This window comes from Podarcis liolepis (genome assembly GCF_965112155.1).
Source record: "Podarcis liolepis genome assembly, chromosome: 7".
Taxonomy (NCBI): domain Eukaryota; kingdom Metazoa; phylum Chordata; class Lepidosauria; order Squamata; family Lacertidae; genus Podarcis; species Podarcis liolepis.
In genome coordinates, this window is record NC_139561.1 from 5,503,638 (window position 1) to 5,529,622 (window position 25,985).

The following is a 25,985-nucleotide window of genomic DNA, read 5'->3' on the forward strand; positions in this document are numbered from 1 at the left end:
ATCTGGGGGTTAGGGTGCGCAAATCCACGGGTTAGGGGGCGCAAATTACTTGCCTTACCCCGGGTGCTGACAACCCATGCTACGCCACTGCTGGAATGTTGCCCACCATTCAGCTCAGCCTTCTGCCCCAACCCTTCAGATGTTTTGGACCCATCAGACCCACCTGGCACAGTGTTACCAGGCTTAAGGGGTGTATCTTTAATGGCCTAACTCCCCTTTTAAGGGACTCCCAAGTTCGTTATTGGTCAGAGATGAATGAGCTGAAGGCAGATCTTTATTCTGTTGCAACGAAGTCCCCCCACCTTTCTTAGGAGACCAAGAACAAAGTATGTCACATATTTTAAAGCAGGCATCCCCAAACTCTGCCTTCTAGCTGTTTTGGAACTACAACTCCCATCAGCCCTGACCACTGGTCCTGTTAGCTAGGGATCATAGGAGTTGTAGTCCCAAAACATATGGAGGGCCAGGATGCCTATGCCTGTCCTAGATCAAATGGGAAATTCTGCCTTAAAAGCCTGGATGTTAGATTAGAAATATCCCAAGGGCAAAAGAGAAGATCACATGTACACTTTGGAGAAGGCATGCCTTTAAAAAAGAAGAAAAAGGGAAAGTAGCAGATATTTTCCCTCCAAACAAAGGTAACTAATTTGGGGGGGGGGGGCGGGCAAGTGTGCCGAAGGTCAGGTCCAAAAGATGGGAGGCTCCAGGCAGGATTTTCTGCCATAGCAAAGTCGAAGGAGAGGCAGTGTGGTGCAGTGGCTAGAGTGTTGGACTGTGACCTGGGAAACCAGGGTTCAAATCCCCCCTCGGCCATTAAGGGTGACGTCGGGTGTGTGTGTCCATCAGTGCCTGCCAGAGTAACCTACCTCGGTGTTGTTGTGGGGGTTAAGCGAGGAGGGAGAGAACCATCTGTGCCACCTTGGGCTCCTCGGAGGAAAAGGCGGGATATAAATGCAATCCAATAAGTCGCCTTCTGGCTGACCTCCCAGGGCTGTCGTGCGAATAAAAAGGAAGAGATCGGGGGGGGGGGGGGGCTGGCCGTCGCTGCCTCTCAGGCTGGCCTCCCCCCCAGGGCTGTTGGGAGGAAGCGCCGTGGAATGAACAAGGGAGGGAAGAAAGGCTCTGGGCAGTTTCCATGCCAACCCGGGATGCCAGGGGAGCTTCTCCAGGGAGGGCTTGGTGTGGCTGGAGCTGCGGAGGCTGCGCAGGGCCTCCTCCTCCCTCCCGCATCAGCCTCTGACCACCTGCACACCTGGGAGGGAAAACAGCACTTTTGCCTCTTCTCGCGACCCGTAGCGCAGAAGCCGCGCCGCGTTGGCTGCCGGGAAACGCAGTCCTCCCTGTCATTCATTCCCGTTCTCTGGGGGGAAGAATAGAGGGCAGGCACTACGACTCCCAGAAGGCAGTGGGCGAGCCGGCTCCAACCCCTCTGTCCTCTCTCCCCCACGCGCCCGCTCCGAGGCCTCCCCATTGGCCGGCTCTTCCGACTCGGTATCTGGGCGAAGCCCGGGTCCTCTCAGCCAATGGGAGGCGAGAGTCGGGCGCGGGGGCGTGGCAGGGCGGGGGGCCGTTGGCAATTGGCCGTTGCTTCCCCGAGCCCGGGACCCGCCAAACAGAGCCAGAGCCTCCTCGCCGCTCCCTCCTCGCGTCCTCGGGACGAAGACCGGGCTGGTGGGGGGCGGGGAGACCCTTGAGGGGTCCCCTGTATGGTCTTGTGTGTCTCCCTAGCCTCTCCCCTTCACCCAGGGACCCCCGAGTCCAGAAGGAGGCGTCCCACTCGCCACAGGAAAGACTGCCGCTCCCTGGCCCCGAATGGAGCTGGAAAGGGAGGCTCCGACCTCCAGGCTCCCAGAGGCAAACTTAGGAGGTTCTGGGAGGCCTCGCGTTGCACTTCTACAAAAGAAGCCCCCCCCCCGCACTAGTTAGCTCGCTTGGATAGAGCGTGGTGCTGATAATGCCAAGGCTGCAGGTTTGATCTTCGTAACGGCCACCTGCATTTTCCTGCATTTCGGGGTTGGACTAGATGACCCCTAGGAATCCTTCTAATTCTGCAGGTCTGTGATTCTAACATCTCTAAGGGGGGGGGCACACATCTTGCATCTCCCGCTTAACAGTGCTAGATGAGCAGTTTACAATTAACTCCATGTGGTCATATTCCGGGTGCACGTAACTGTTGCTGCGCCTCCTCCCCCCAACGGGTCTTTAGCAGTGAGTGACTGCTGACCTGCATTTACTACTGACGCTGTGCCTTGGATTTCAACTCTTTATTTGGCTAAGTGCTGGTGCAGTGGTTGATCAGCTTGCACTCTCTTCGTGTTGTGCTAATTGTTGCCACCCACCCACTCCTTGGGTCCTGGCTGGGCCCTTCAAATCCAGAGAGAAGCTGGGGTTATGCCAAAGCAGCCAGCCCACATTGAGAGGTAGTGAATTACATACGATAGGATGTTCCAGCCCTGAATGACAGAAGTGTGGAAACTTGCTCTGATTGCCTTCTGAAGAGTTTAGGAACAAGGCAGCAAAAATTACGCTTGTCCTCCTCTCTGGCCCTCTCCCTGGTCTTTGGTTCTGTGTTGTGATTGATCCTGTTCTAGCCACTGAAACATGGCTTGGAATAAGACTTGTCAACTTCATGATTGTCTAAGAAATGGTAGGGAAGAGCATAGGCTAATTGCTCATGGAATTATAAAGCTTTATCAAGTCCCTCCAAAGCCATTAAGAATCTGTTTGGTATACAAAATAATTGAGCTGCTTCTTATAAAAGTGTTGAGTATAGTCAGGCAGCTGATGTGATAACTGGGGTCTATAAAGAGACTATTAATCTTTGGTCTGTGGTGTAACCCTGCAGGACTCTTCAACCAAACGTTCGGCCCCCGTCTCCGGATGGGAAGAGTAAGTCCAAGGTGCAGGGTTCTTGGTGTTGGGCAAGGTTATCCTTGGGCCTTCCTAAGTCTGGGCTGGTTTGTTTTTCTTCATTAAGAGTTTTTTCCTGGGCTGCTTAAGCTTTTTTTCCTTTGGTGTTGCTTTCATTTCCTCTTTTTGGGGGGAAGCTTCAGTTTGGGAAGTGCTTTGTAAGAACAACTTGGACATTTTCCTGATCTTGTCTGCTCAATCTCTAGGAATTTCCAAAAAGAGGAATTTTTGATCAAGACACCTGCTGAAAGGTCAAAATGGGGAAGTGAAGGCAGAGGTGCCTGCAGCTGCTGCTCCTGCCCCAATGGATGCCTGGAAAAGTACAGGACAAGGGCCTGGGCAGCAGGTCAGTACAAAGATAATAAGACGTTTATTAGCTTTTGAAGACTTCTTTGAAAGGAGTAGCTGAACCCAGAAGGGCATGTTTTCTTGGTAATGTCTAGCCACAACTCCCAGTCATGCTCTTTAAGGGGTACAAACCCTTTGTTCATTCTTTGTGATCTGTTCCACAGGCCTCTGTTGGCAAGAAATGGCAAGCTCTCAGAGGGGAAAAGTATTGTATTGTTAGCCTTCGCCAATTCAAAGTGGCACCTAAGGGGATGGAGACATCCATGTGTTCGAAGACTCAAAAGGTGAAAGGGATTGGTTCTGAAATCACTGAAGAATGCCTAGTATTTGACGACTTGCCTAGTAGCCCCAGGCAACCAGGAATTTAATGCAGGTGACTGAGCAGCCAGCTCACTTGATTTCTTGGCTAGCTGTAAAGGAAGAGTGGTCTTGTCTCATCTGCAGTCATCACAGAAACACAGTGGACTATCAGAGTGTCTCTCCTCCACCATCCTTCATGGAAGAAGGCATTTTTTTGCTGCGTTTCCATGCTGACTTTGGAGGAGGGGGCAAAACAAATATTGCAGGCTAGTAACTTTTTGACATTTGTAAGGCTGGCTGAAGAAGTACCCTTCTTCACGGCCAAGTCTCCCATTTGTGTACAAAATGGATGCAGCAGGTGGAAGGAGAACGGCTGCTACCTCCTTGTTGAGCTCCTCTTGTCCTGGCAGGAGTCCAGCTATGGGGCTGGGGCCCTGTGCTGTAGGATCACCCTATACGAGTTATTAGAGGGTTGAGTTGTTATGTCACCCGAGAAATGGATGGTTGTTTTCAACCCTTGCACAAAGCAGACACAAATGCCTAGACAAGGGCTGGGATATAAGAAATACCCATGCTTAGATGTGTGCCTATAATGTGTCTGTGTTGAAAAAGGTTCTAAATTTATATAGATATATAATAATTTTATTAAATTTTCAATAACAAAAATAAAACACAAGAACAACCACAAACAATACTTGAAGCCTTTCCGTCTCACTAGCTTCCTGATCTGGTTAAGCCTTGGTCCAGAAGTCAGCTTGACACCTGCTTACTCACATCTAGGTTCAGTGTTGAGAGACGTACTTCAACGGGAAGCTGGTACAGCTCTTTCCTGCTCACAGGTCTTTCAGAGGTCAATCCAGCCATGGCTACTGGAGAGAAATAATAATCATCGTATGGAAGAACCACCATTAATCCAGGTTTGCAAATTCATAAAGCTTGGGCTACTAGTTTGATGAATAATCATCCCAGGACCATAGAGGGGACAAATTGCAAAAAGGGGTTGTTTTGTAAAGGAGAAAGTTTGCTGCTATTTGTTTTACTTTATTTTTATATTATTATTATTATTATATTATTATTATTATTATTATTATTATTATTATTATTATTATTACTACTACTACTACCACTACTATTATTTTATACCCTCCCTTTTTCCCTGAAAGGGACTGAAGGCAGCTAACAAAATAATAAAGATATAGAAAAAAGAAGCCATTAATTTTTTAAAAAAACATTAGTAGAATTAGATGTGAATTGGCTCTTGAGTTGTTTTTGTTTTATTAAGCATTTTGTGTTTTGATTTTGTATTTTTATGTTGTGATCTGTCATTTGTGTGTTTATATGATAAATGCAATAAGACAACCTAGACCGCACCACAGCCATAGCAATGGAATGCAGGGAGCATCCTTAGACCAAGCCCAGCCATTGATCCTCCAACCTTGTGTCGTCTACAGATGATAATTGGCAGTTGGCCCTCTGGGGCTTCAGACAGAGAGTCTTTTTCCCAGCCCCACCTGGAGATGCTGAGGATTGAACCTGGGACCTTGTGGATCCAAAACAGATGCTCTCTTGTTCTACTTCTGGAGCACCTCGGGCTCCCCATGCCTGGTTATTGGACTCCAGCTACTCCTGACTGTTGGCCATGCTGACTGGGGCCAATGGCAGCACACCTGGAGAAGGACGCATTCTTCAACTCTATTTCTTTTCAAAGAATGAAAACCTTTTTGCAGCCTGTAGCCAGAATGAAGGCAAGATATCCTTTGAAGTTGGGGAAAGAGCCACAGGGGTGGTGGTTGTGGTGAGACTTTATTTCTATACCACTTGTCCATTACCCAGGTGAGGGAACACCTTCTAAATGACACACATACCGAGAGAATCAAGAATATACACCCAGGGTCTCTGGTTGTTACATCCTTGTGATGGGCCAAGTGTCTCTGGCAGCATTATTCATAGCTTACATGGCTCAGCCTTTTTGCCCTCAATTTTTTTTATCTGGCCACAGTTCCAGGCTGTACCGACAAGCCATTTCCCTCCGTTCAGATCCCTAGAAGCAGAAGGTCCAGTTACCTGCATCTCTGTTGCTCGCATGGGGCTCCCGTCTCTTAGCTTCGTCAGAGAGAAGACCTTCATGATGCTTTTCTCCACCAGCTCCGATCTAACCTGTGCGTTTAGAGGTGGCTGCAAGGCACTGAAGAGGAATGAGAAAGAAGAGGAGGGGAAATGATCCAAAGCTCACAGAAAAAGTGCTAATTCAGCAGCTGTGGAGCATAAATATGGAACCAGGCACACAGCATGTCAGAACTGGAGACACCATTGCTGCCACCACCACACCAAGCCCTGAATTGTGCTCTCTCCCCAGCCCAGCCCACTTGACAACTATGGGAGAAGAGTGGGCCTCCTGGATCTGGGAATAAGATCCATCTTTCACCGGCACAGAGCTCTCCCTCTCCCCGCCTGTGGCTTCCAGCAACTGATCTTCAGAGACACTGCTGCCTTCCGCTGTGGAGGCAGAACAGGGTCCTGAGGCACCCTGGACCGAAGATGGTCAGGGCTTTGTAAAAAAAAATATTTACTTACTATGAGGCAGGTGCTCGGCTCCCCTGAAGCGCTTTGCTTGTTAGAATTGTCGCCTTCATAAAAGTGCTCATCACTGCCTCGTCCTAAAAGGAGAAGGGAATTTAAAATTGAGGCACCCAAACATAGAGCAGAGAGGCAGGTAATTTCACTCTCGTGAATAATGGGTTTTCCATGATCAACATTTGTTGTTTGGAATCCATTATTATTGGAAACTGAACTTGGTTATCACTGGTTCCTCATTCATATAAAAGACCATGATTTATTTATTTTTAATCAAAAAATCTGGTTTTTTTTTATTTAAATCAGATTTTTAAAATAAAATGCTTTTGGAGGAAAAATCTTTCTAAAGATAGTTTTCTATTTAAGTTGCATTATAGGCCAAAGGCTATTCATCAGGAAATAAGGATTGGTTTTAAGTTTTTCATATGTGCTAAAACTCAGTCTAAGTTTTTATTTTTTGTTTAACCCCATCAATTAACAAACATGGATAGATATGCTAAAATCTCATTGTTTTACTTAAATAAATTGTTTAAATTGTTGTTCTACCAACAAAGTACAGCAGAAAAGTTGTCCAAATATAAAAAGTTCATAATTATCTGTCTATGTACTTCTAACAGTATAACCAAATCAGTAATTTTTGATTTAACTGTAAAAACTACTCTGAAAATGTATTATTCCCAAAATGAAACCTTCATCTGATTGTAAATATTAAGATTATACCAGCAAGAATGTAAAAACATGATTTAAATCAAGTCTTACAGACTAGTGATTTGAATCGTGATTTAAATTGATTTGATTTAAATCAAATCCACCCTGCATCTCACATACCTGGCGCACTGGCTGCAGTTCTAGAAAGATGCTGTTTAAAATTCCCGAGAGTTCTTGAGAAAGAGAGAGAGAGAGAGAGAGAGAGAGGTGAGTAAATGAGGCAGGCGAGAGGGAAAGGTCAGTTCTTTGTCAGGGGGCTTCCAGTTCCTCCTTCCGGGTGGGATTCAATGGCACGGCGGCAGAGTCAGTTCCACTCCCCAACAGACTCCAAATTGGACATTTTTGGTGGTGGGAAAAGTGACAGGGAAACTAGAATGGAAAAGGGGAGCTGGCATTTGCTTGATGCGACATTGTCTCATCTCCCTGCGAGCGAAACGGAACGAGCGCTCAATCACTGACCTCAGTCAATATCCCCACAAACTTTTGCCAACTGAGCAGGACGAAGGTTCAGGAAGCAGGTCATTGGGAAGGGGCCACAGAACTGCCGCATCCGCTCAGTTCCTCGGACCGGCAATGGCAGCCCCAAACGGTGGCTGCACCATGTCATCTTTGCATGCTTCCAACGGCACCAACTGGTGTCTATCATATTGGGGTAAACCTTCAGGGGAGGGGTCTTTCTGGGGTGGCCGAGGGTCATTTCCAGCCATCATCAGGGACCTCCTAATGAGAGAGCTCCCCACGGCTCCCAGTACGGCAAGGGAGGTGCCAGGAATAGGTGGGGCAGTGACAAGCTGTAGGGAGACTAGAAGTACCTCCCCGTACTTGCGTCATGCGGATGATGGTTTCCATCGCTTGGTGTAAGACTGAGAGCGATGCCAGCGGCTCCTCTTCAATAACTTCCTGTTGTGGGGAAGTACGGGGTACGATTTCAGGGTATGGCAAGGGAGGTGCCAGCAATAGGTAGGGCAGTGACCGTACTTGCGTCATGCGGATTATGGTTTCCATCGCTTGGTGTAGGATGGTGAGTGATGCCAGCGGCTCCTCTTCAATAACTTCCTGTTGTGGGGAAGCACAGAGCATGTCAGAACTGGAGACACCATCCCTGCCACCACCACACCAAGCCCTGAATTGTGCTCTCTCTCCAGCCCAGCCCACTTGACAACTATGGGAGAAGAGTGGGCCTCCTGGATCTGGGAATAAGATCCATCTTTCACCTGCACAGAGCTCTCCCTCTCCCTCTTCCCGCCTGTGGCTTCCAGCAACTGATATTCAGAAACACTGCTGCCCTCCGCTGTGGAGGTAGAACAGGGTCCTGAGGCACCCTGGACCGAAGATGGTCAGGGCTTTGTAAAAAAAATGATTTACTTACTATGAGGCAGGTGCTCGGCTCCACTTTATGGGCGAAGATGACATTTTCCCCCTGAAGCGCTTTGCTTATTAGAATTGTCATTTGCTGACAAATTCCTCATCGGTCAGGTGTTGGTACAAACCCTTCCCTAGATTAAACACTGAAATCCTGAGCCAATGTTTTAGGGCAGCCCACCACGCTTTAGTTGAAATTAGGCATTCACCAGCTTCTAACAGAAGTACGGAGTTGGGGACGCAGTTGGGTTGGATGGCAGGTTGAGAGGAGTTCCCTACCAGGACAGACTTTGCTCGTGTGCTCAAGACATCGATTCCATAAAACATATTTTGTTGCATTGTGCAAAATATGAACAAGCCAGGGCTGAACTGATACTACCCTTGCTGGTAGTATCAGTACCTTTCCCGGGAAAATCAGAGGCTCACTATGTCAGGTTCCTACTGGAAGACTGGACAAATGTTAGAACATTAGCAGTGGCAAAGTTTTTATCGGTGGTTGCAAGATCAAATGAGCCCCATATTCTAATCAAAATGCTTGTTTAACCTGGAGGTAGGCTGTATGAATTGTGTATTGTTTTGTAATGATTTGTTGGGTCTCTGGACCATAATAAAGATTGATGATGATGATTAGAATTGTCGCTTTCATCAGACTTTTCTTCACAGCCTCGTTCTAAAAGGAGAAGGGATTTTTTAAAATTGAGGCACCCAAACATAGAGCAGAGAGGCAGGTAATTTCACTCTCATGAATAATGGATTTTCCACGAACAACATTTGTTGTTTGGAATCCATTATTATTGGAAACAGAACTTGGTTATCACTGGTTCCTCATTCACACAAAAGTGGGGCTTTTTGGGAGGGTGTTGTATGTTCACGAGGCATTTGGACACCTCTTTAGCTATTGTCAGCAAATTTTTCATGGTGGTTTCTGAGACCAAGGAGCGGTTTTTGTCCATGCATGGATACAATGGGATGCCATTTGGAATCAGGACTCATAAATACACTGATTTAAACCACTGATTTTTAAAAACTGCACTGCTTTTTCCAGTGTCTTAGAATTCTCAAGCGACTCTAGGTACTAGGATAGTTTAACATACAGTGGTGCCTCGGTTTTCGAACAGCTTAGTTCATTTGAATGCTGCAAACCCAGAAGTAGGTGTTCCGGTTTGCGAACTTTTTCCGGAATCTGAACTGTTTGTTTTGAGTGTTACACTTCCTTTTCCCGTGCCACACGTCCGTTTTGAGTGCCCCCACTCCTGCTTGCACGGAGTAAGAGCTGGATGGGGCTGCTCTCCTGGTGAGGTGCAGGCTCCGTCAGACTTTTCCATTGAGGGGTGCGTGGCTGCATTCACCTCAACAGAGAAGTTGAAAGGAGCATCGGTGGCCATGCGGAGACAGCCCGACAGCTGCCTCAGCAGCAGTTTAGGGGCTCTCAGACGCAGCTGCCTGGCTGCCTCCACCTTTGCCACCCCAGCAACTATTCTGCTTGGCTGCCTTCAGGTGGTGCAGGGGCTCTGATGCTGACATGGGGGCTTACCAGACATTTTATCCTCACCTTGCAAGCTTCTTAATGAAGTTTGCTATGCGCCTCTTGTCTTCAGGACATAAATCTTTCAGAGAAGCACTCTTCATTCCTCCTTTGCCAGGGACCTGAAAATTAAAACCAGCTTTTAAAAAAGCAATCATGCCCTTCCTGATTGGCGGAGGGGGCATGAACAGGCAGCTGCAAGGGATTTGTTAAAAGGAGGCATGTCTTCCTGCCATTGCTGTCAACTTTCAGATTTGAAAATAAGGGATCAGCAGCCTTGAAAATAAGGGATCAGCAGCCTTGAAAATAAGGGATCAGCAGCCTTGAAAATAAGGGATCAGCAGCCTTTCCTGTCCCGGGAACAATCTACGGGATATCTAACAATCCGGGATAGCAGCGGGAAGCAGTGGGAAATGGTGCTGAAATAAGGGAATTTCCTGGGGGGAAAGGGAAGGTTGACAGCTATGCTTCCTGCTCCTCCTATTTGAGGCTGAAAGGCAGCTCATCTGTTACAACACTCTACACAGCTGCCACAACAGGCAATAATGGAGGTGTATCCACTGTTTTGACTCCCTAAAAGAAGCTTTTAATCCTTAGGCACTGTGACAGAAACTGGTCTTGCTTGCTCCATTTTGGCCCCAGGCTTGCAAGTATTACTCTAGCCAGTTACAAATGCTAAAGAAGATTTTTAGACGCCTGGACAAGGAGGATTTTTCAAGGCCTACTTTATCTTTGCCCCTTGAATGCCACAATGATGGCACAAAAAAAGAAAGAAAGAAAGGCTTCTAAGTCAGATACAAACAGCCACTTTTCAGCTGTGGGAGAAGAAGAAGAGAGGAAGGGAGGCAGAAAAAGTCTGCATTCAATTGGACTGCCATTGCTGCCACCATCCTAGACCACGTTTACATTATACCTGATTTGTTTCAGTATTTTAACATTGCAAACCGCCCTGGATGCCGTGACAGCCCCAGCTTCTCTCTGGCTTTGAAGGGCCCAGCCAGCACCCAAGGAGTGAGTGGGTGGCAACAATTAACACAATACAAAGAGACTGGGCTGATCAACCAGGGCTATTGAATCTATTGAATCATCTGCCCGAAGAAAAGAACTTCTTGTAGAAGAAACATGAAGAAAATTAGTCATGGAAAATTCATCTACCTTCAAGAAACAAATTTCTTGACATGGCACTAACTTCTAAGGGCCAATACAGAGAACACGTTTTCACACAAACAGGAATCATTCCTGGATCTGACAAAAAACATAGGTATATCACGGGAGCAGAGAGCACAAGTTGGAGTCGCTGTCAGATGGGTTAAGCTGTTAAAATTATCCATGAAAATATTTCTTTCTCTTTTCAGTAACAGCAGTCAGAATATAAAAGCAAGTCAAAGCAGGCCAACAATACTCTGTCTCACCTTCTCTGATACCTCTGAGTAAGGAAGAGCCAATTGGGAGTTGACTAGGCAAGCAAATGAAACTCAAAAGCCTGGATCTAATTTGTCAGGAAGTCAGTGCGTACAATGGCATTATTCACAGTTTGATCTCATATACTCCCAGGGTAGAGAGACTGCCTGAGAACCGCGTGTGCATGTACACTACCTTGGGCTCCATGATGAAGGAGAAGGCTAACTGTAAGCAAATAAACATGTAAATATGAGAAGCTAGAGATCAAATGTTCCTAAATGGCAGCTTTAAGCCATTTCTCTAGCTCTATAAGGAGTACCTAAGGCTGCCTGCCAACCTGTGAAAATGAGATGATGGTGCCTAAAAACACACCAAGATTTTTCCAGCCCTCCTAAAGGACCTGAAAAGGTTGTATCCCTAAGTTATCATTTGAACTCTTTTACTTCTAGCCCTCTCCCCAAAGACACAAACAGACCCCTAATCTCATTTTAACCTGTTGCTCCAAAGTCGCTGAGACAAGTATGCACAGAGTGAATCCGAATCAGGTCCTGGCCCAATTCACTACCCAACAATTCAAGCTAAATTTGGCAACCATTCAGAGATCATACCTGGGACATAGACAGGTGGCTGCTCTTCATCAGAAACTGAATGCAGTTTCATTCAAGGAAAGCAAGGGCAAAAGGTTTGTTCCATTCTACATTTTACAGTCTGGAAATATTATCTCCATGACTGAGCTAGTCTGAAAATTCTTCTGCATCAAAATTGAAAGTTCAGACGCAGTACAACACTGACTGGGAGACTACAGACATTTCTGTAAATCCACTTTGTTATTACTCTTAAACAGACCTGAATGAAAAGGTTGTCTTTTATTAAAGACCCTGTAACTAGCTCAATCACGGAGATAATGAGCCACATTTATTTGTATTAGCCTTGATTATAAAAGCAACTCCTGGAGGCTATACACTCAATGAATGCTCCTCAGACTCTTATTATGGACACAGACTAAGCTTTAAAGTCACACATTTCTGGAAAAGCTATCTGGTGTTCTTACAAGCAGGTACTGGTATTTGGGGGATCAGGAGAGAAATCTGGGTAGACTGCACCCGCAAGACCATACCATGGGACCCTTCCCTGTTGGACCATCCAGACTGCCATCAGACTGCATATCTTTAGCAGTCATTTATCAACTCATAGTAGATTCAATTAAGTTGGCCATCAGCCCATTGCCAAGTATTGGCAGCAAGTTACATCCAAGAAGTTGTTCTCCACACATCATCTCTTCTTGATGCTGAAAGGAAGCTTCTTACTCTGCCCCAGTGGGCCTGGGGGTGGTGGCAACCATATGGACTAAAATCCATATGGGTGGGTGGGTGTTTCGGCCCCCCAGCATCTCCCCCAATGGTGCCCCTGCAGAATGGATTGCACATTTATTCAAAACCCGCTTAAACCGATTTAATTTGTTCAACAAAACTGATTGGCTTGACCAGTGAAACCAGCTTTTCAAAGAGTGGTAGTCATTTATACCTCCCTCACCCACATGTCACCCCATTTGACTTTTGGCACCCTCCCCACAAGTGACCCCACTGTCCTAATCTGCAAGACGTCTTGCTTCACCAGCATTTCGGGTGACTCTGTCTGCCAGCAAGTGATGCTGGCACAATTTTAGACACACCAAGATGAACTCAGTCCGTTAAGCCCCTTGACGGTGGTTGGCCAAGCTCACCAGGGTTGGTCCCCTGTTGCGTGGGCCCGGCTAATACCCTCATACAACCAAAATACAACATAGATGGTATTTAACACCTGAAAGAATAGCAAAAATGAATAAAAATTGTAGCGATGTCTGCTGGCGATGCAACACCGGAAAAGCTACTATGATACATATATGGTGGAATTGTTTAAACATCAAACAATTTTGGGAAACAATATATAATGAAATGAAATAATAATAATAATAATAATAATAATAATAATAATAATAATAATAATTTATTTGTACACTGCCCATCTAGCTGGGTTTCCCCAGCCACTCTGGGTGGCTTCCACAGACACCAAAAATACACTAAAATGTCACACATTAAAAACTTCCCTGAACAGGGCTGCCTTAAGATGTCTTCTGAATGTCAGGTAGTTGTTTATCACTTTGACATCTGATGGGAGGGCGTTCCACAGGGCGGGCACCACCACCGAGAAGGCCCTCTGCCTGGATCCCTGTAACTTGGCTTCTCGCAATGAAGGAACCGCCAGAAGGCCCTCAGCGCTGGACCTCAGCATCCGGGCAGAACGATGGGGGTGGAGACGCTCCTTTAGGTATACTGGGCCGAGGCCGTTTAGGGCTTTCAAGGTCAGCACCAACATTTTGAATTGTGCTCAGAAACGTACTGGGAGCCAATGTGCGCAGTATATGCAACCTGACGTGGTGAGCGCTAAACAAGAAGAAAATATATATATAGGGCTTCCGGAACAGCGCGCTGAGGAGACGGGTGGGGATTTGCATGGCCCTCTCCACGCAGCAGAGTCCTCCTGGATCAGGCCAACGTTCCTCCTGCTTGCCTGCTCTCTCCCAAGACCTCCTTCCTTCTTGGTCTCAGTTTCTCTCTCAGACGCGACCATATCCTGCGCTGCGAAGGTTGCCTACAAAGAGCTGCTTCGACACTCCAGCGGTCAGATCCCCCCAATACCACCTAACACCTGATTAGAGGTGACCATAGCCGATCACAAATTTTTAATTTTTTTCTTTGTTCCACTATGTATCAGGGTGGGGAGACTAAATTAGTATAATAAAAATCCTTTGCTCGTCCAAATAAGCTTTTTTCATTTATTTATTGAGGCCCCTAAGTCTTTGAACTGAAGAGATTTCTCCAGTTTCAAACCTCATCTCATGCTCTTTCTGAGCCAAGTCCAGTCCCGGCTCTGTGCTTTCCATGGGTCACACCAAGCCTGGGAGTCAAAACAAGCTTCACCCTTCTCAGGTGAGTATCAGGCTGGAGTCCCTAAATGTTCCTCCACTTTATCTGGTGTCCCTTAGGCTCTGCCAATGGGAAGGGGAGGGTGGTGTAGCAGGAACCCCCCCACCCCAATCATTCTGTTTGTACAAACTACACACACACTCACACATTACATACGCCACATTTCTGTTATAAATTCATAGAAAAATCAACCATACATCTATTTGCACTGTTCCACTTTTATTTTACTCCATATGACAAGGACTATCAAAGGGGGGTGGCTTGGTTCTGGTCAGCCATAATCCCTTCACCATCCCAGCACATCCACAGGAGCCCTGCCCAGCTGCTATGCCAACCCTGAGGATCCCAGACAGATGATAATCAAGATCACAAAGAACTTGCATATGGGAGTGGATTCAGCATGGACTGAAACAAAGGACAATGATCTGGGGGCAGGAAACTGCCAACTCCCCTTTGTCTCCTGGAAGTGACTCATGGGGAGGGGGAAAGCCAGGTGACAGGACACTCAGGTTACCACCACAACTCCTCCCTCAACCCCTCCTTTCTGTAATGTATGCATGATGTTTCTGGGGGTGGGCTTGACCTAGAGGAGGGGAATTTCAAAAGTCTTTATAAGGTCTTGCAGACCATCTTTCTGGGTCTTTCCTCTCTCCTGCAAGTGAGGGGAACACCCTGTTACAACAGTTCAATAAAGGCCAAGCCTACAGGCTGCTGTTTTGCTCCACGTTATCCTGGTTGGTGTCTTTGTTTTTGTCCAAGGGAGCCCTCGGATTTTCCCGGTAACAGTGGTCCAAGGGGGTCAATTCTCCAAGCGGCCAGTCCTGCCTTCTCTCGCTTCATCCTGGAAACCAGACTCAGCTCGGCAACCCACCCGGCCTCACTCTGTCCCAGGCAGCTCCTCCATTCCCTGCCCCCCTTGGAACTGATCTCTTGCAGTCTCTCCCTGCCATTCCGAGCCGTGTTCTGAGGGAGGGAGGATTGGAGGAGAGGCTCTCAACGGGGCAGCGGCCCTTCCTCTCCCCGCCCCCTCCCGCCGATTGGCCAGCAGGATCCGGGGGGCCAATCCCCGGCGCGGAACCCAAGCCTCCTGCCGGCGTGTTCCCAGCCGGAGCTCAAGAGGAGACGGACCGTCCCGCCGGAAGTTCCGCTGCGGAGGCTGCGGGGAAGAGGGAGAAGGCGAGCTCCGCGTCGGGAGGGAAGATGGGCCGGAGTCGCTCGCGGTCTCCTCCGCGGAGGGGTGCGTAGTCTCGGCAGCCGCCCGGCCTCCCCCTTGGGGTCCTGGGGTCCTGCTGCTCCTCTTCGCCGCCCTTCCGGGAGGCCTCGTCCTCCTTCCCAGCTGCCCGGGCGAAACCTTGGCTTGAAGGGAAAGAAGGAAGCAGCTGCAGGCCGGTGCCTTGGCACCACACGCCGCGGGGCAGAGGGAGGGAGGTGGGAAGCCCAAGGCAGGCCTCGTCTCTCTGGGCCTGGGAGGCAGAGATCCCCGCGGATCGAGGCCGAACTGAGTCCCCGAGGGGCGCGTCCCTCTCGCAGGGTGGTGGGGCGAGTGAGGTGCTGAGGAGCTGCGAGGCAGGCAGGGTTCAAATTCAGCCGCCCAACTCGCCCATGACGCTCACTGGAGGCCTTTGGGCCTGTCGCTGCATCTCAGCCCAACCCACTTCACAAGGCTGCTGTGAGGATAAAATAGGGAGGGAGAGAACCATGCTGGCCTCCTTGGGAGGAACGGTGGGCTAGGAACGCAATAAAAAAGAAAGGAATAGCTCTCTCTCAACCACTTTGTGGAAGTGGCCCTGCTGTAGATGCAGAACAGGTACTGTGTGGAACCAGTAAGATATCAATGTTTTCTGCTTTGTGGCTCCTTACAGTCAAGCAGCATATACATTTTGTGCAATACGTAAAGGAGGTGGTGTCCGTGGTTCTCTACCACCACTAACACCCTCCATTCTTATCCTCACAACAACTCTGAGGTAGGTTAGGCTGAGAGATTATAACTGGCCCAAATTCATTCTCATGTGTTCTGTATCTGACAGGATATATAAACCTGGGCTCTGCTGGCCTAATAATTTGATTTATTACCTGGCCTGCTCCCTAAGGTCCAGCACCCTAACCACTGCACAGACACTGGCTCTTACTTAGAGAAGTTACATTTATCTCCATTAACCTTTTTTTTTTTAAGAGGCCTGGATAAACTCATGCAGGATGAGCCTGTTGGTGGCTAGATTAACATTCCAGCTTTGGGCCTTTGGCTGGTGTAAGAAAAGAGGATGCTGGACTAGACAGGCTTTTGGTCTGATCCAACTGAAGGGCTTTTGTTAAGTTCTCACTCTGGCTCCCCCGCCCCCAACAGATTTTAGATTAGATGCACCTTGAAGGCAGATGCCTATTTCATGCTTATGAGAATTTTTTTTAAGCACCATATCTATCAGTATGTAAAAAGCGACCGGAGCAAACATGTTTTGCTGTGGAAGGCAGTGTGCACAGCATGCTCTTGGAGTGTGTTTTAACTTGGCTAGAACTCAGAGATGTATAGGTGTGGAGCTAGTGGATTTCACTAAGTGCCCCCTGTAAATCAAGCACAGCTTCTGAAGACACAATGGGACCCGCCTTATGTTGCCCTTACCTCTTTGGAAGGAAGGAGGTTGCAGGATACAGAATGGAGCAAACATTTAAGATGCAGGACTGAGACTGAAAAATACACTGGTTTGTTGAAGCCAGTCGGTGTATATAGTATGTTTCTGTAGGAGGAAAGCTGTACTTTAGAAATGAAATTCAGATATGCAACTAAAGTTGCTTGCTCTGTATTTTAAGAACGTCGGCGTTCCAGATCCACCTCACGTGAGAGGGAGAGGAGAAGACGGGAGCGATCAAGGTCTCGGGAGAGAGACAGGCGGAGAAGCCGTTCCCGTTCCCCACACAGGCGACGATCCAGGTGAGGAGGTATCATCAGATAGTAGCTCTAAAGTTTCTGGCGAACTTGTTCTGTAAACACTGTTCTCGTTGTAGGCAATGGGTGTGTGAGGCAGAGCGGGCTACTAGCTCTTGCCATTAGCAAATATTGGAAAAGATGAGCGGGTAGTTTGCCTTTTTTAAAAAAAAACAACTCCCCCCCCCCCCGAATTGCAGGAAATTATGACCCAGTTAACTTCTCTACCTAAGGGAATTTTAAAGGATGTATGGAGGCCCTCTTAGTGTTTTCTCTTAAAAGAATAGGGCCAGCATCTGGTCCTGGCAGTTCAGCTGTTTCTGTCCCTTCTCATGATAGCTCTAACCATATTAGCTCCTTTCTATCCCACCTTTAGCAGTGGCTTTGCTGGGATGTTTAACAATGAGAAAGGATTTGTTTTTAAGGTTGAACAGATGGTTTCTAGGCAGCTGAAATATCCTGTTTGAGTGAGGAAGAGAAAGATCTGTCCCTTGATGTGAGTGTAGCTAAACACAAGCTTTTTCTGCATTCAGAGTGAGCTGATGGTCACAGGGTCCTCCTTTCTCTGTAGACCTGCAACTCCCCTCCATTTGCTTTGTAGAGAATATTCTTCCATAGCACCTTTCTGTTGTTCTGAACCCTTCTCCTGCAATAGACTACCATATCTATACCGTTGTTTAATAAATGGTAGGAGAAAGGAGGAGCAGGCATGGGTGTTTCTTTGTACTCTGCTTTAAAGACCCAGCCTTTCCTTCCATCTTTCCTCCTGCAGCCTCTCCTTGGTTACAGGTGTTGACAAGGCAGAGCTTGCCTGGTTTCATCCTGACAAGATCTCTATGAATCACCTTTCTAAAGGAGGTAGCTGTGGTGGCAGCAACGCACACTTCCACCTCTCTCCCTCTTTGTGGCTGCCTGGCAGAGGAAGCCGTACACTTCCTTGACTGAGGTGGACAGAGCATTGCAGGTCTTGGCAGTTCTTTGCTCACAGACATGGTGTCGCCCACAAAGCCAAGTGTGGGATTTTGTGATGGTTTTGTTCTGTGTTTTCACAAAAAAATCAGCAAGTGTGCTGGTGCTTCTTCTTTTGTGTGTTGCGTAATCCAGCAAGCACACCTTTCCCTTGCCATTCAAGTGCAACCTGCTCTGGTTTGACTCTCTAGATCTCCACGACGGCATAGATCCAGCTCTTCTTCCCCTTCCCGGCAGAAAGAAAGGCGAGATGATGAGAAGAAAGAGGCCAAAGATGCTAAAGGCAAAGAGCGTCAGATCACAGGTAATGAAACAGCTCGTGGTGTTGCTAGCCATGCTGGAGAATTGTGTGTCATGATGCACCTTATTAACTTTGGCATTCTAGTTTGTGGTCAGATTTATAGGGGAGGGGTAGTTTGCTAATGTGAGAAGGATCTTGCCTTTTGGGCAAGGTTTATTTGACTTGATGTGTTTCTGGTTCTGTTGGTGAAGACATATCCTGCCTCTGTTATTGAGAGCCTGTAGCTCATGTGTTGCACTGAGTCTGAGGGTCCATATAATCCTTTGTTGTGCCAATAAAGGCACCTTTGTTTCTCAAGTATATCATCTCTTCACACACCAAAAAAATCCACAGTTGTTGATAGGATGTTGTGTTTTTCTAAACACTTGTTCGACAACATTTTACGTCGAAAATTTTACGTCCTTGAGGTGTGGCTCTTTTTGAAGAGTTGGAAGGATTAGCCTTTTGTTTTGGATGGCTGACACCCTCTTCAATAGAAATACAGTGGTACCTCGGTTTACATATGCTTCAGGTTACAGACTCCGCTAACCTAGAAATAGCGCTTCAGGTTAAGAACTTTGCTTCAGGATAGGAACAGAAATCGTGCTCTGGCGGTAGCAGCAGGAGGCCCCAGTAGCTAAAGTGGTGCTTCAGGTTAAGAACAATTTCAGGTTAAGTACGGGCCTCCAGAACAAATTAAGTACTTAACCCGAGGTACCACTGTACTTTCAGAATTGTTTACCAACCAAAGAATAAAAATACAAAACACATTGATAGTATAAAATCAAAAGTGGCAGAACACAGCAGACAAAACAAACTGATATGAAACAATCAAAACATTCCAAAAATCATGTTGGGGTGGAAGGAGATACATAGGTGAACTGTGTCCTTATTACACATGTTAGAAAGAATATATATACTGTATTTTTCGCCCTATAGGGCGCACTGGCCCATAGGACGCACCTCATTTTTTGGGGGGGGAAGGAATAAAAAAAATTTATTTCCCCCCCCAGCCCCCAGAACAGGCTGCCGCCCGCAAGCCTTGCGCGCCCGGGGGGAGTTTCCCCGGGCGCGCAAGGCTTGCGGACACCTGCGCGAAGCACGGGGCGTCCTCCGAAGGGCGCTGCAGGCTGCTGCCCGCAAGCCTTGCGAGCCTGCGGGAACTCCCGCCGGGCGCACAAGGCTTGCGGATAGCTTCCTGAAGCCTGGAGAGCGAGAGGGGTCGGTGCGCATCGACGCCTCTCGCTCTCCAGGTTTCAGCGAAAGACTGCATTCACCCCATAGGATGCACACACATTTTCCCTTCATTTTTGGAGGGGGAAAAGTGTGTCCTGTAGGGCGAAAAATATGGTATATAAATGCCAAATAGAAAAGATAAATTACAACAGCAGACTTGCAAAGTTAGCAAAAACCTTGGTGAGATTCAGTGACATGATATTCAAACAAATAAAATCCAGAATATTGAAATAAAATTCAGGGTAACTCCCCTTAAAGAAAAGTGAACAGAGTATGGTCTGGGTTCTTCTGGTGAGGAATTAATGAAAGAAACGAAGGAAGACCAAGCTATAAAATTTATCTCTGGAAATAGTCACCTCTGACTACTCTGCAGTGTTGTGTTAGTTTCTTTATGAGCACAATCTTCCAAACCCTATCATGCCAGTTTTGCATAGTTAACAAACAATCACTTCTCCATAAGAATGCAGTCTATATCCAGACGGCTGCCAGGAAATGTCTTAAATATAATATCTTTTATTTATTCCTAGCAAGGCCAAGTCAGGGTGTTTCACCATTGTAATAGTCAGAATCCTAGAAATATGCTGTTTGAGGATGGTTCTGTGGCATTATTTATCTTTAACTCTCTTTCATTTTATCTCCTTGTTTATCTCCTTTATCTCCTTGGCTTCTTTTTCAGAGGAAGACCTGGAGGGTAAGACAGAAGAAGAAATTGAAATGATGAAAATGATGGGATTTGCATCATTTGACACGACAAAGGTGAGTGTCTTCTTAGTGCCCAGAATTCCTAAGAGTGAGATGTGAACCACTCTCTGCACTGGGACAGAAAATCCACACCATGTGGTAGTGGATGCAGAATTCAACTTCCTGAGAATCCCTTCCTTTTTGCTAAAAAGGGGGGCAGGTTTCTAACACTGCAAGTTTTTTATAGAGTGGTGCTTGAATGTGTTTGAGCAGCACTAGTGAGACTTCAGAAGATTCTGTGTGATTGGGGGCAATCTGGCTTTCGTACTCTCTGCAGCTGCTTGCCTCTCTCATGAAATACGAAGCGAAGCTGTTTTTATTCAGCATGTGTAACCTTTTGCAGAGCACAGGGCTTGGATTACCTTGGCAAATCTTGAATGAAGTTGTTTATTATTATTTTATAATAGCAACATCTCCTTTTGTAGCACATGGTAGGTTAAACAGAAAGCCATTTCTGGCAAGTTCAGATCTTCCTCACTTAATCAGACCATGGTCCTGAGTTTTCCTCGCCAGTCATTTAGAAATGGTGACTCCAAATGGTCTTTTGGTGTTCTTAATGGCGGAACAGAAATGACAGAAAGGCAGCTTGCTCAGCTACTGCGGAGGATTCAGGCTTGTTCTATAGTTTGTCCATCCACAGAAGGCAAGGTTGAGCTCCAGTAGGCCTGGCCTTGGGCCTTTGCACTAGATTCTAGGACAGGAGTGAAGAACCTCCAGCCCAAGGGGCCTCCCCCCATCTGGCCTGCAGCCTCTTCTCCTTGCCCACCCAGTACAGCAGTTTAGCTTGAAGAAGCCTCCTACTGGCTTCATTATGAGGCTTCCTTCCCCCCCCCCAAAAAAAAAGAAAAAAATTGTGGCAGAGAGAGCACATGTAAATGATGGAGAGAGTGAGAGTGTGTGTGTTGTGGGAACTATGAGGTGGTCCTACCCGCCACTGATACTCAGCCCCTGGAACATGTTCCCAAATCTTCTACACTACAAGGGGCTTCCAGACTTGAAACACGTTGTACAAGTTCCCAGGAACTTCCAGGTAGCTTGGAAACAACTCATGGAAGCATTACATTGGCATTGTGTGTAGGAACTCTGCCTCGACATATTTCCCAAAAGCAACTGCAAAAAAGAGTAAAGAGCAAGATATGATTGGCTTTTGTTCATGTCTTACCATTCATCCAAAGTTCCATTGGCTTTTATTCTCACTTTCCTCCCAGAAATGGGCTTTCACACTTCCTTCTGCAGCCCCATGAAAATCTACTCAGGGTTGTGGGGATGTCTAGGATATGGCCTAGGGAATGCTGATGGAGTTGGGGACGGGGTTGCTGAAAATCACCCCCTCCCTTACAAGAACAGAGGAGCACTGCAGGCTCCAAGTCATTGTCCTCTTCCCCTGGTCAGGCTTCCCTGCACCTTACGTTGTGTGAAGATGACTTTGTATTTCTGTTTGTGTTTTGTAGGGCAAGAAAGTGGATGGCTCTGTAAATGCCTATGCTATCAACGTATCACAGAAGAGGAAGTACAGGTTGGCATTGTTCAGTTAGGACCCAACTGGCCATGAGTGCGGAAGCTCTAAGGTCATGTTTGTCTTGGGCGGGGAAAGCACTTATTGGCTTGATGTCACTATGTTCACAGGAATACTTGGAAGAAGAGATTTTGTCATTGCTTCAGAACCCCCATTTTTTAAATAGAAAAACAAAAGCAGAGTCCTATTTGTGGAAAATCCTGAAATGATTACCCTAAGTATTTCACTTGGTTCAGAAAATCAGTATATCCTGGGGTTTCTCAGACTTGTTATGTTGAGCTGTCTTGTGGATAAACAAGTTCCTAATTGTGGCAGTAGAGCAACCATGATTTTCCATTGCAGGAGCAAAAAACTGTCACAATTGACTTCCTGTGCCTCCCACCCTTTCAGGATTACCTTGCATAATGTAGAATTAGTTTGCTGCCATGTGAGGTTCTTGCTAATTGAAATAGAGGATCTGTAAGAGTTACTAGCCTTACAAATGGTATCTGCAACAAAGGTTTACAGTGTGGAGTGCTTCTTTTCAGGATACAGTGGTACCCCGCAAGACGAATGCCTCGCAAGACGGAAAACCCGCAAGACGAAAGGGTTTTCTGTTTTGGAGGCGCTTCGCAAGACGAATTTCCCTATGGGCTTGCTTTGCAAGACGAAAGCCCATAGGGAAATCTCCGGGGACCTGTTTTAAATGCTGGTGGTGGGGAGCAAAGCCTTTCCCCCCCTCCGGCCTTCAGAAGAGGTCCAGGAAGGCCGGCGGGGGCCGAAAGGCTTTGCTCCCCACCGCCAGCATTTTAAAAGCAGTCCGGCATAGCAGGGAAGCGCTTCCTGCTATCGCGGACGGCTTTTGAAGGCAGGCGGGGGGAGCAAAGACTTTCGCCCCCCTGCCTGCCTTCCCGGGAGAGCGGAGAAAGGCAGCACCTTTCTCCGCTGTCGCCGACGGCTTTTGAAGGCAGGCGGGGGGGGGAGACTTTCGCCCCCCGCCGGCCTTCAGAAGAGGTCCTGGACCTCTTCTGAAGGCCGGCGGGGGGCGAAAGTCTTTGCTCCCCCCTGCCTGCCTTCCCGGGAGAGCGGAGAAAGGCAGCGCCTTTCTCCGCTGTCGCCGACGGCTTTTGAAGGCAGGCGGGGGGGGGGGAGACTTTCGCCCCCTGCCCGCCTTCAAAAGAGGTCCTGGACCTCTTCTGAAGGCGGGCGGGGGGCAAAAGTCTTTGTCCCCCCTGCCTGCCTTCCCAGGGGCTTTTAAATCGCCCCGGACAGCGGAGAAGTCCTCCGCTGTCCCGGGGCGATTTTAAAATGCCGCCCGCCAGCATTTTAAGATCGCCCCGGACAGCGGAGAAGTCCTCCGCTGTCCCGGGGTTTTTTAAAATGCTGGGGGTGGGAAGAAAAGCCCTTGTCCCCCCCCCAGCCTTCAGAAGAGGTCGGGGACAGACTGTCCCCGGACCTGGTCTGAAGGCGGTTTCCCTAGGAACGCATTAATTGATTTTCAATGCATTCCTATGGGAAACCGTGCATCGCAAGACGAAAAACTCGCAAGACGAAGAGACTTGCGGAACGAATTAATTTCGTCTTGCGAGGCACCACTGTACCAGTTTTACAATCCCTTTCCCCAGGGTATTCCATCCTCCCCGACACCCTCCAGTTATTTTGTGAGCAGTAAGCATGCTTTGGCCCCAGAGGCTGTTTTTGGGTCATTATCCCCTACATAGGATTGTTCTTCCAAAATGTTTTTTTGTATTTCTTTAAACTCTGGAGTTTCCCCAAGCCTACTGACATCTCTGCTCGTAAGTGTGTGTTGTGCTGTGCTGTTTTAATTGCATATGGACCACACACAGAGAATGACTTCATGGATTTTGCTACCATTAATTTCTAAGTTAGAAAGTAAAAACAGTACCAATAAAGATGCTTCGAAGTCAAGTGTGCTTTTTTATATGAATTCTAATTAGCACACAAACACAGAATTGTGATTCAGAATATAAAAAATAACATACTGAGATTATTTTTTTCTAAAATTATTCCAGCACTTACAGCTGGCAAAGGCATTCTGGGCAATGGATGGGCAATGCCAAGAAAAAAATCAGGAAGATGGGGTGGGTGTTCAGAACTTTTAGGGGTCAGCAAGAAAGTTCACTGCTAAGGTTTGCCTTTTCTCATTGCAGGCAATACATGAACAGAAAAGGTGGATTCAACAGACCTCTGGATTTTATTGCTTGACACCTGCACTTGTTACATGTGAAAGACAACCTCACTCTCTAGTCCCTTAATTGTCTTACCAGCAACACCTGCGGTTAAGCGGATTTCAGCTTCTTCCCACACAGAATGGGGATCTCATTTGTGGAGAGTCCATGGAAGTGACATTGTCTCATAGGAAGAGACGGTAACATGTTTTCCTCAAATGACATGTTTGTACAAAATGACTTTCTTTTGTGTTGCTGTGTTTTTATTTTTTGTAGGTTTCTGTTTTAAAATATTGCCACTTAAATTAAAAAAGAAAAATCTGTGTTTTCTTCTTGAGAGCACTTCAAATAGGAAGCCCCTTCTTAAAAGCTAGCATGAAAAACGATTTTCTTTTGTCTTAATGAGGTTCTTGAGATAAGTTTATTTCATTATTTCTACCCCACCTTTCCTCCAAGAAGCTCAAGGTGGTATACATGGCTCTCCCTCGTCCTCTTTTTATCCTCACAACAACACTGTGAAGTAGGTTAGGCTGAGAGTATGTGACTGGTCCAAGGTCCCCTAGTGAGTTTCATGACTCAGTAGGGATTTGAACCCCAAGAAATACTTTGGTGGGTCGGGGACTCTTCTCGGGACAAGTGTTCAACCACCACCATCTCTGCTACCTCTCATTTAGAGAAAGTCTAAATTTCAACCCCCCTGGTTCTCCCCCTTCATTGTCTTGCTTCTGGCCAACAGTGGGCCTTGCCGCTGTTCTTGGGTGCCTCTAACCAACATATGAACATGGTAACGCAGCTCCAGTGGACTTTTCCCATTAGCTTGTGTGGTATCCTAACTTCTTCCAATAGTTTTATGGGAGAAATGGACATTTAGTGTCTCTTCTGCAGTAAATGTGCAGAATTTTACATGCTAATCCGTGCCATTTCTTTAGTACAGAATGTTGGGGTAGGTTTGTTTATTGCCCTGTGTGAAATACACACAACCTTCATCATAACTCTGAGATGTAGTATCAAGATAACAATTACTGGTACAGTGGTGCCTCGCAAGACGAAAAGAATCCGTTCTGTGATTCTCTTCGTCTAGCGGTTTTTTCGTCTTGCAAAGCAAGCCCACTGAAGGATTAGCGGATTAGCACTATTAGCGGCTTTTAGCGGCTTATCTGCTGATCGGATCAGCTGATAAGCGGCTTAGCGGCTTAGAAAAAGGGGGGAGGAAAGGAAAAAAACCCCGCAGGAACTCGCAAGACATTGTCGTCTTGCGAAACAAGCCCATAGGAGATTCGTTTTGCGAAGCACCTCCAAAAGGGAAAACTCTTTCGTCTAGCGGGTTTTCCGTCTTGCGAGGCATTTGTCTTGCGGGGCACCACTGTATTTGGGTGCTGGTTGGAGGCACTGATCACAAATATCAAGCCATAACAGTTGCCCTGCTGGGTCCAACCAAAGGTCTGTCTAGTCCAGTATCCGGTTTCTGCTTATATGTCTGGGAGAAGACCACATGCAGAACACGATAGTTCTGGCTGCCCCTTTCTTGGAGTCTCGTTGGCATGGAGGTTCCATTAGCTGGCATAGCAAATAGTCATTGACCCCAGCCTCCATGATGCCATCCCTTAAAAGCAGCTCAGAGTAGAAGCTAACATCCACAGTAACTTGCTAGTTGTGTTGGATGCTTTCCCTTGTCTCCAGTGGCATCAGAGTACACTTCACATGAAGCACAGAGTACTTGTTTGCCCCTCTTGTGGTACCTACACCTTCTGTTTTGGAGTACACTCAATGTACCGAGGGCCTTCTGGCAGTTCCCTCATTGCGAGAAGCCAAGTTACAGGGAACCAGGCAGAGGGCCTTCTTGGTAGTGGCGCATTCCCTGTGGAACACCCTCCCACCAGATGTCAAAGAGAACAACAACTACCAGGCTTTTAGAAGACATCTGAAGGCAGCCCTGTTTCGGGAAGCTTTTAATGTTTGATGTATTATAGTATTTTAATATTCTTTTGGAAGCCACTCAGAGTGGCTGGGGAAGCCCAGCCAAATGGGCGGGGTATAAATAATAAATTATTATTATTATTA

The 25,985-nt window shown here is 47.1% G+C and overlaps 1 protein-coding gene and 3 long non-coding RNA genes across 9 annotated transcripts in view; 2 read left to right on the forward strand and 2 right to left on the reverse strand.

The window, feature by feature from the left end:
- Positions 1-25,985, reverse strand: part of LOC310712028 — a 130,058-nt gene that overhangs the window by 21,753 nt on the left and 82,320 nt on the right. The gene's annotated exons all lie outside the window — the stretch shown is intronic.
- Positions 476-8,832, forward strand: LOC310711982. 5 transcript variants are annotated; one of them, XR_014528687.1, is made up of 5 exons: positions 476-638; positions 2,846-2,900; positions 3,117-3,256; positions 3,423-4,475; positions 4,935-8,832. It is a non-coding gene; the product is annotated as an uncharacterized lncRNA (long non-coding RNA). The 5 variants fall into 5 exon arrangements; XR_014528688.1 differs by lacking the exon at positions 476-638 and having other exon boundaries at positions 1,898-2,889; XR_014528689.1 differs by lacking the exon at positions 476-638 and having other exon boundaries at positions 1,909-2,889; positions 4,339-4,475.
- LOC310711995 lies at positions 8,824-13,101 on the reverse strand. The gene is made up of 3 exons (XR_014528708.1): positions 11,737-13,101; positions 9,755-9,849; positions 8,824-8,872 (listed from the first exon to the last, which is right to left on the reverse strand). It is a non-coding gene; the product is annotated as an uncharacterized lncRNA (long non-coding RNA).
- SNRNP27 (small nuclear ribonucleoprotein U4/U6.U5 subunit 27) lies at positions 15,172-24,247 on the forward strand. Of its 2 annotated transcripts, none has more exons than XR_014528678.1 (6): positions 15,172-15,331; positions 16,900-17,020; positions 18,175-18,287; positions 20,176-20,255; positions 21,692-22,292; positions 23,340-24,247. XR_014528678.1 is itself a non-coding variant. In XM_083514490.1 (6 exons), the coding sequence occupies exons 1-6, from the start codon at positions 15,295-15,297 to the stop codon at positions 23,959-23,961; spliced, it is 471 nt and encodes a 156-aa protein (XP_083370616.1). In that variant the 5' UTR covers positions 15,172-15,294; the 3' UTR covers positions 23,962-24,247. The 2 variants fall into 2 exon arrangements, 1 of the variants encoding a protein (XP_083370616.1); XM_083514490.1 differs by having other exon boundaries at positions 21,692-21,756; positions 23,907-24,247.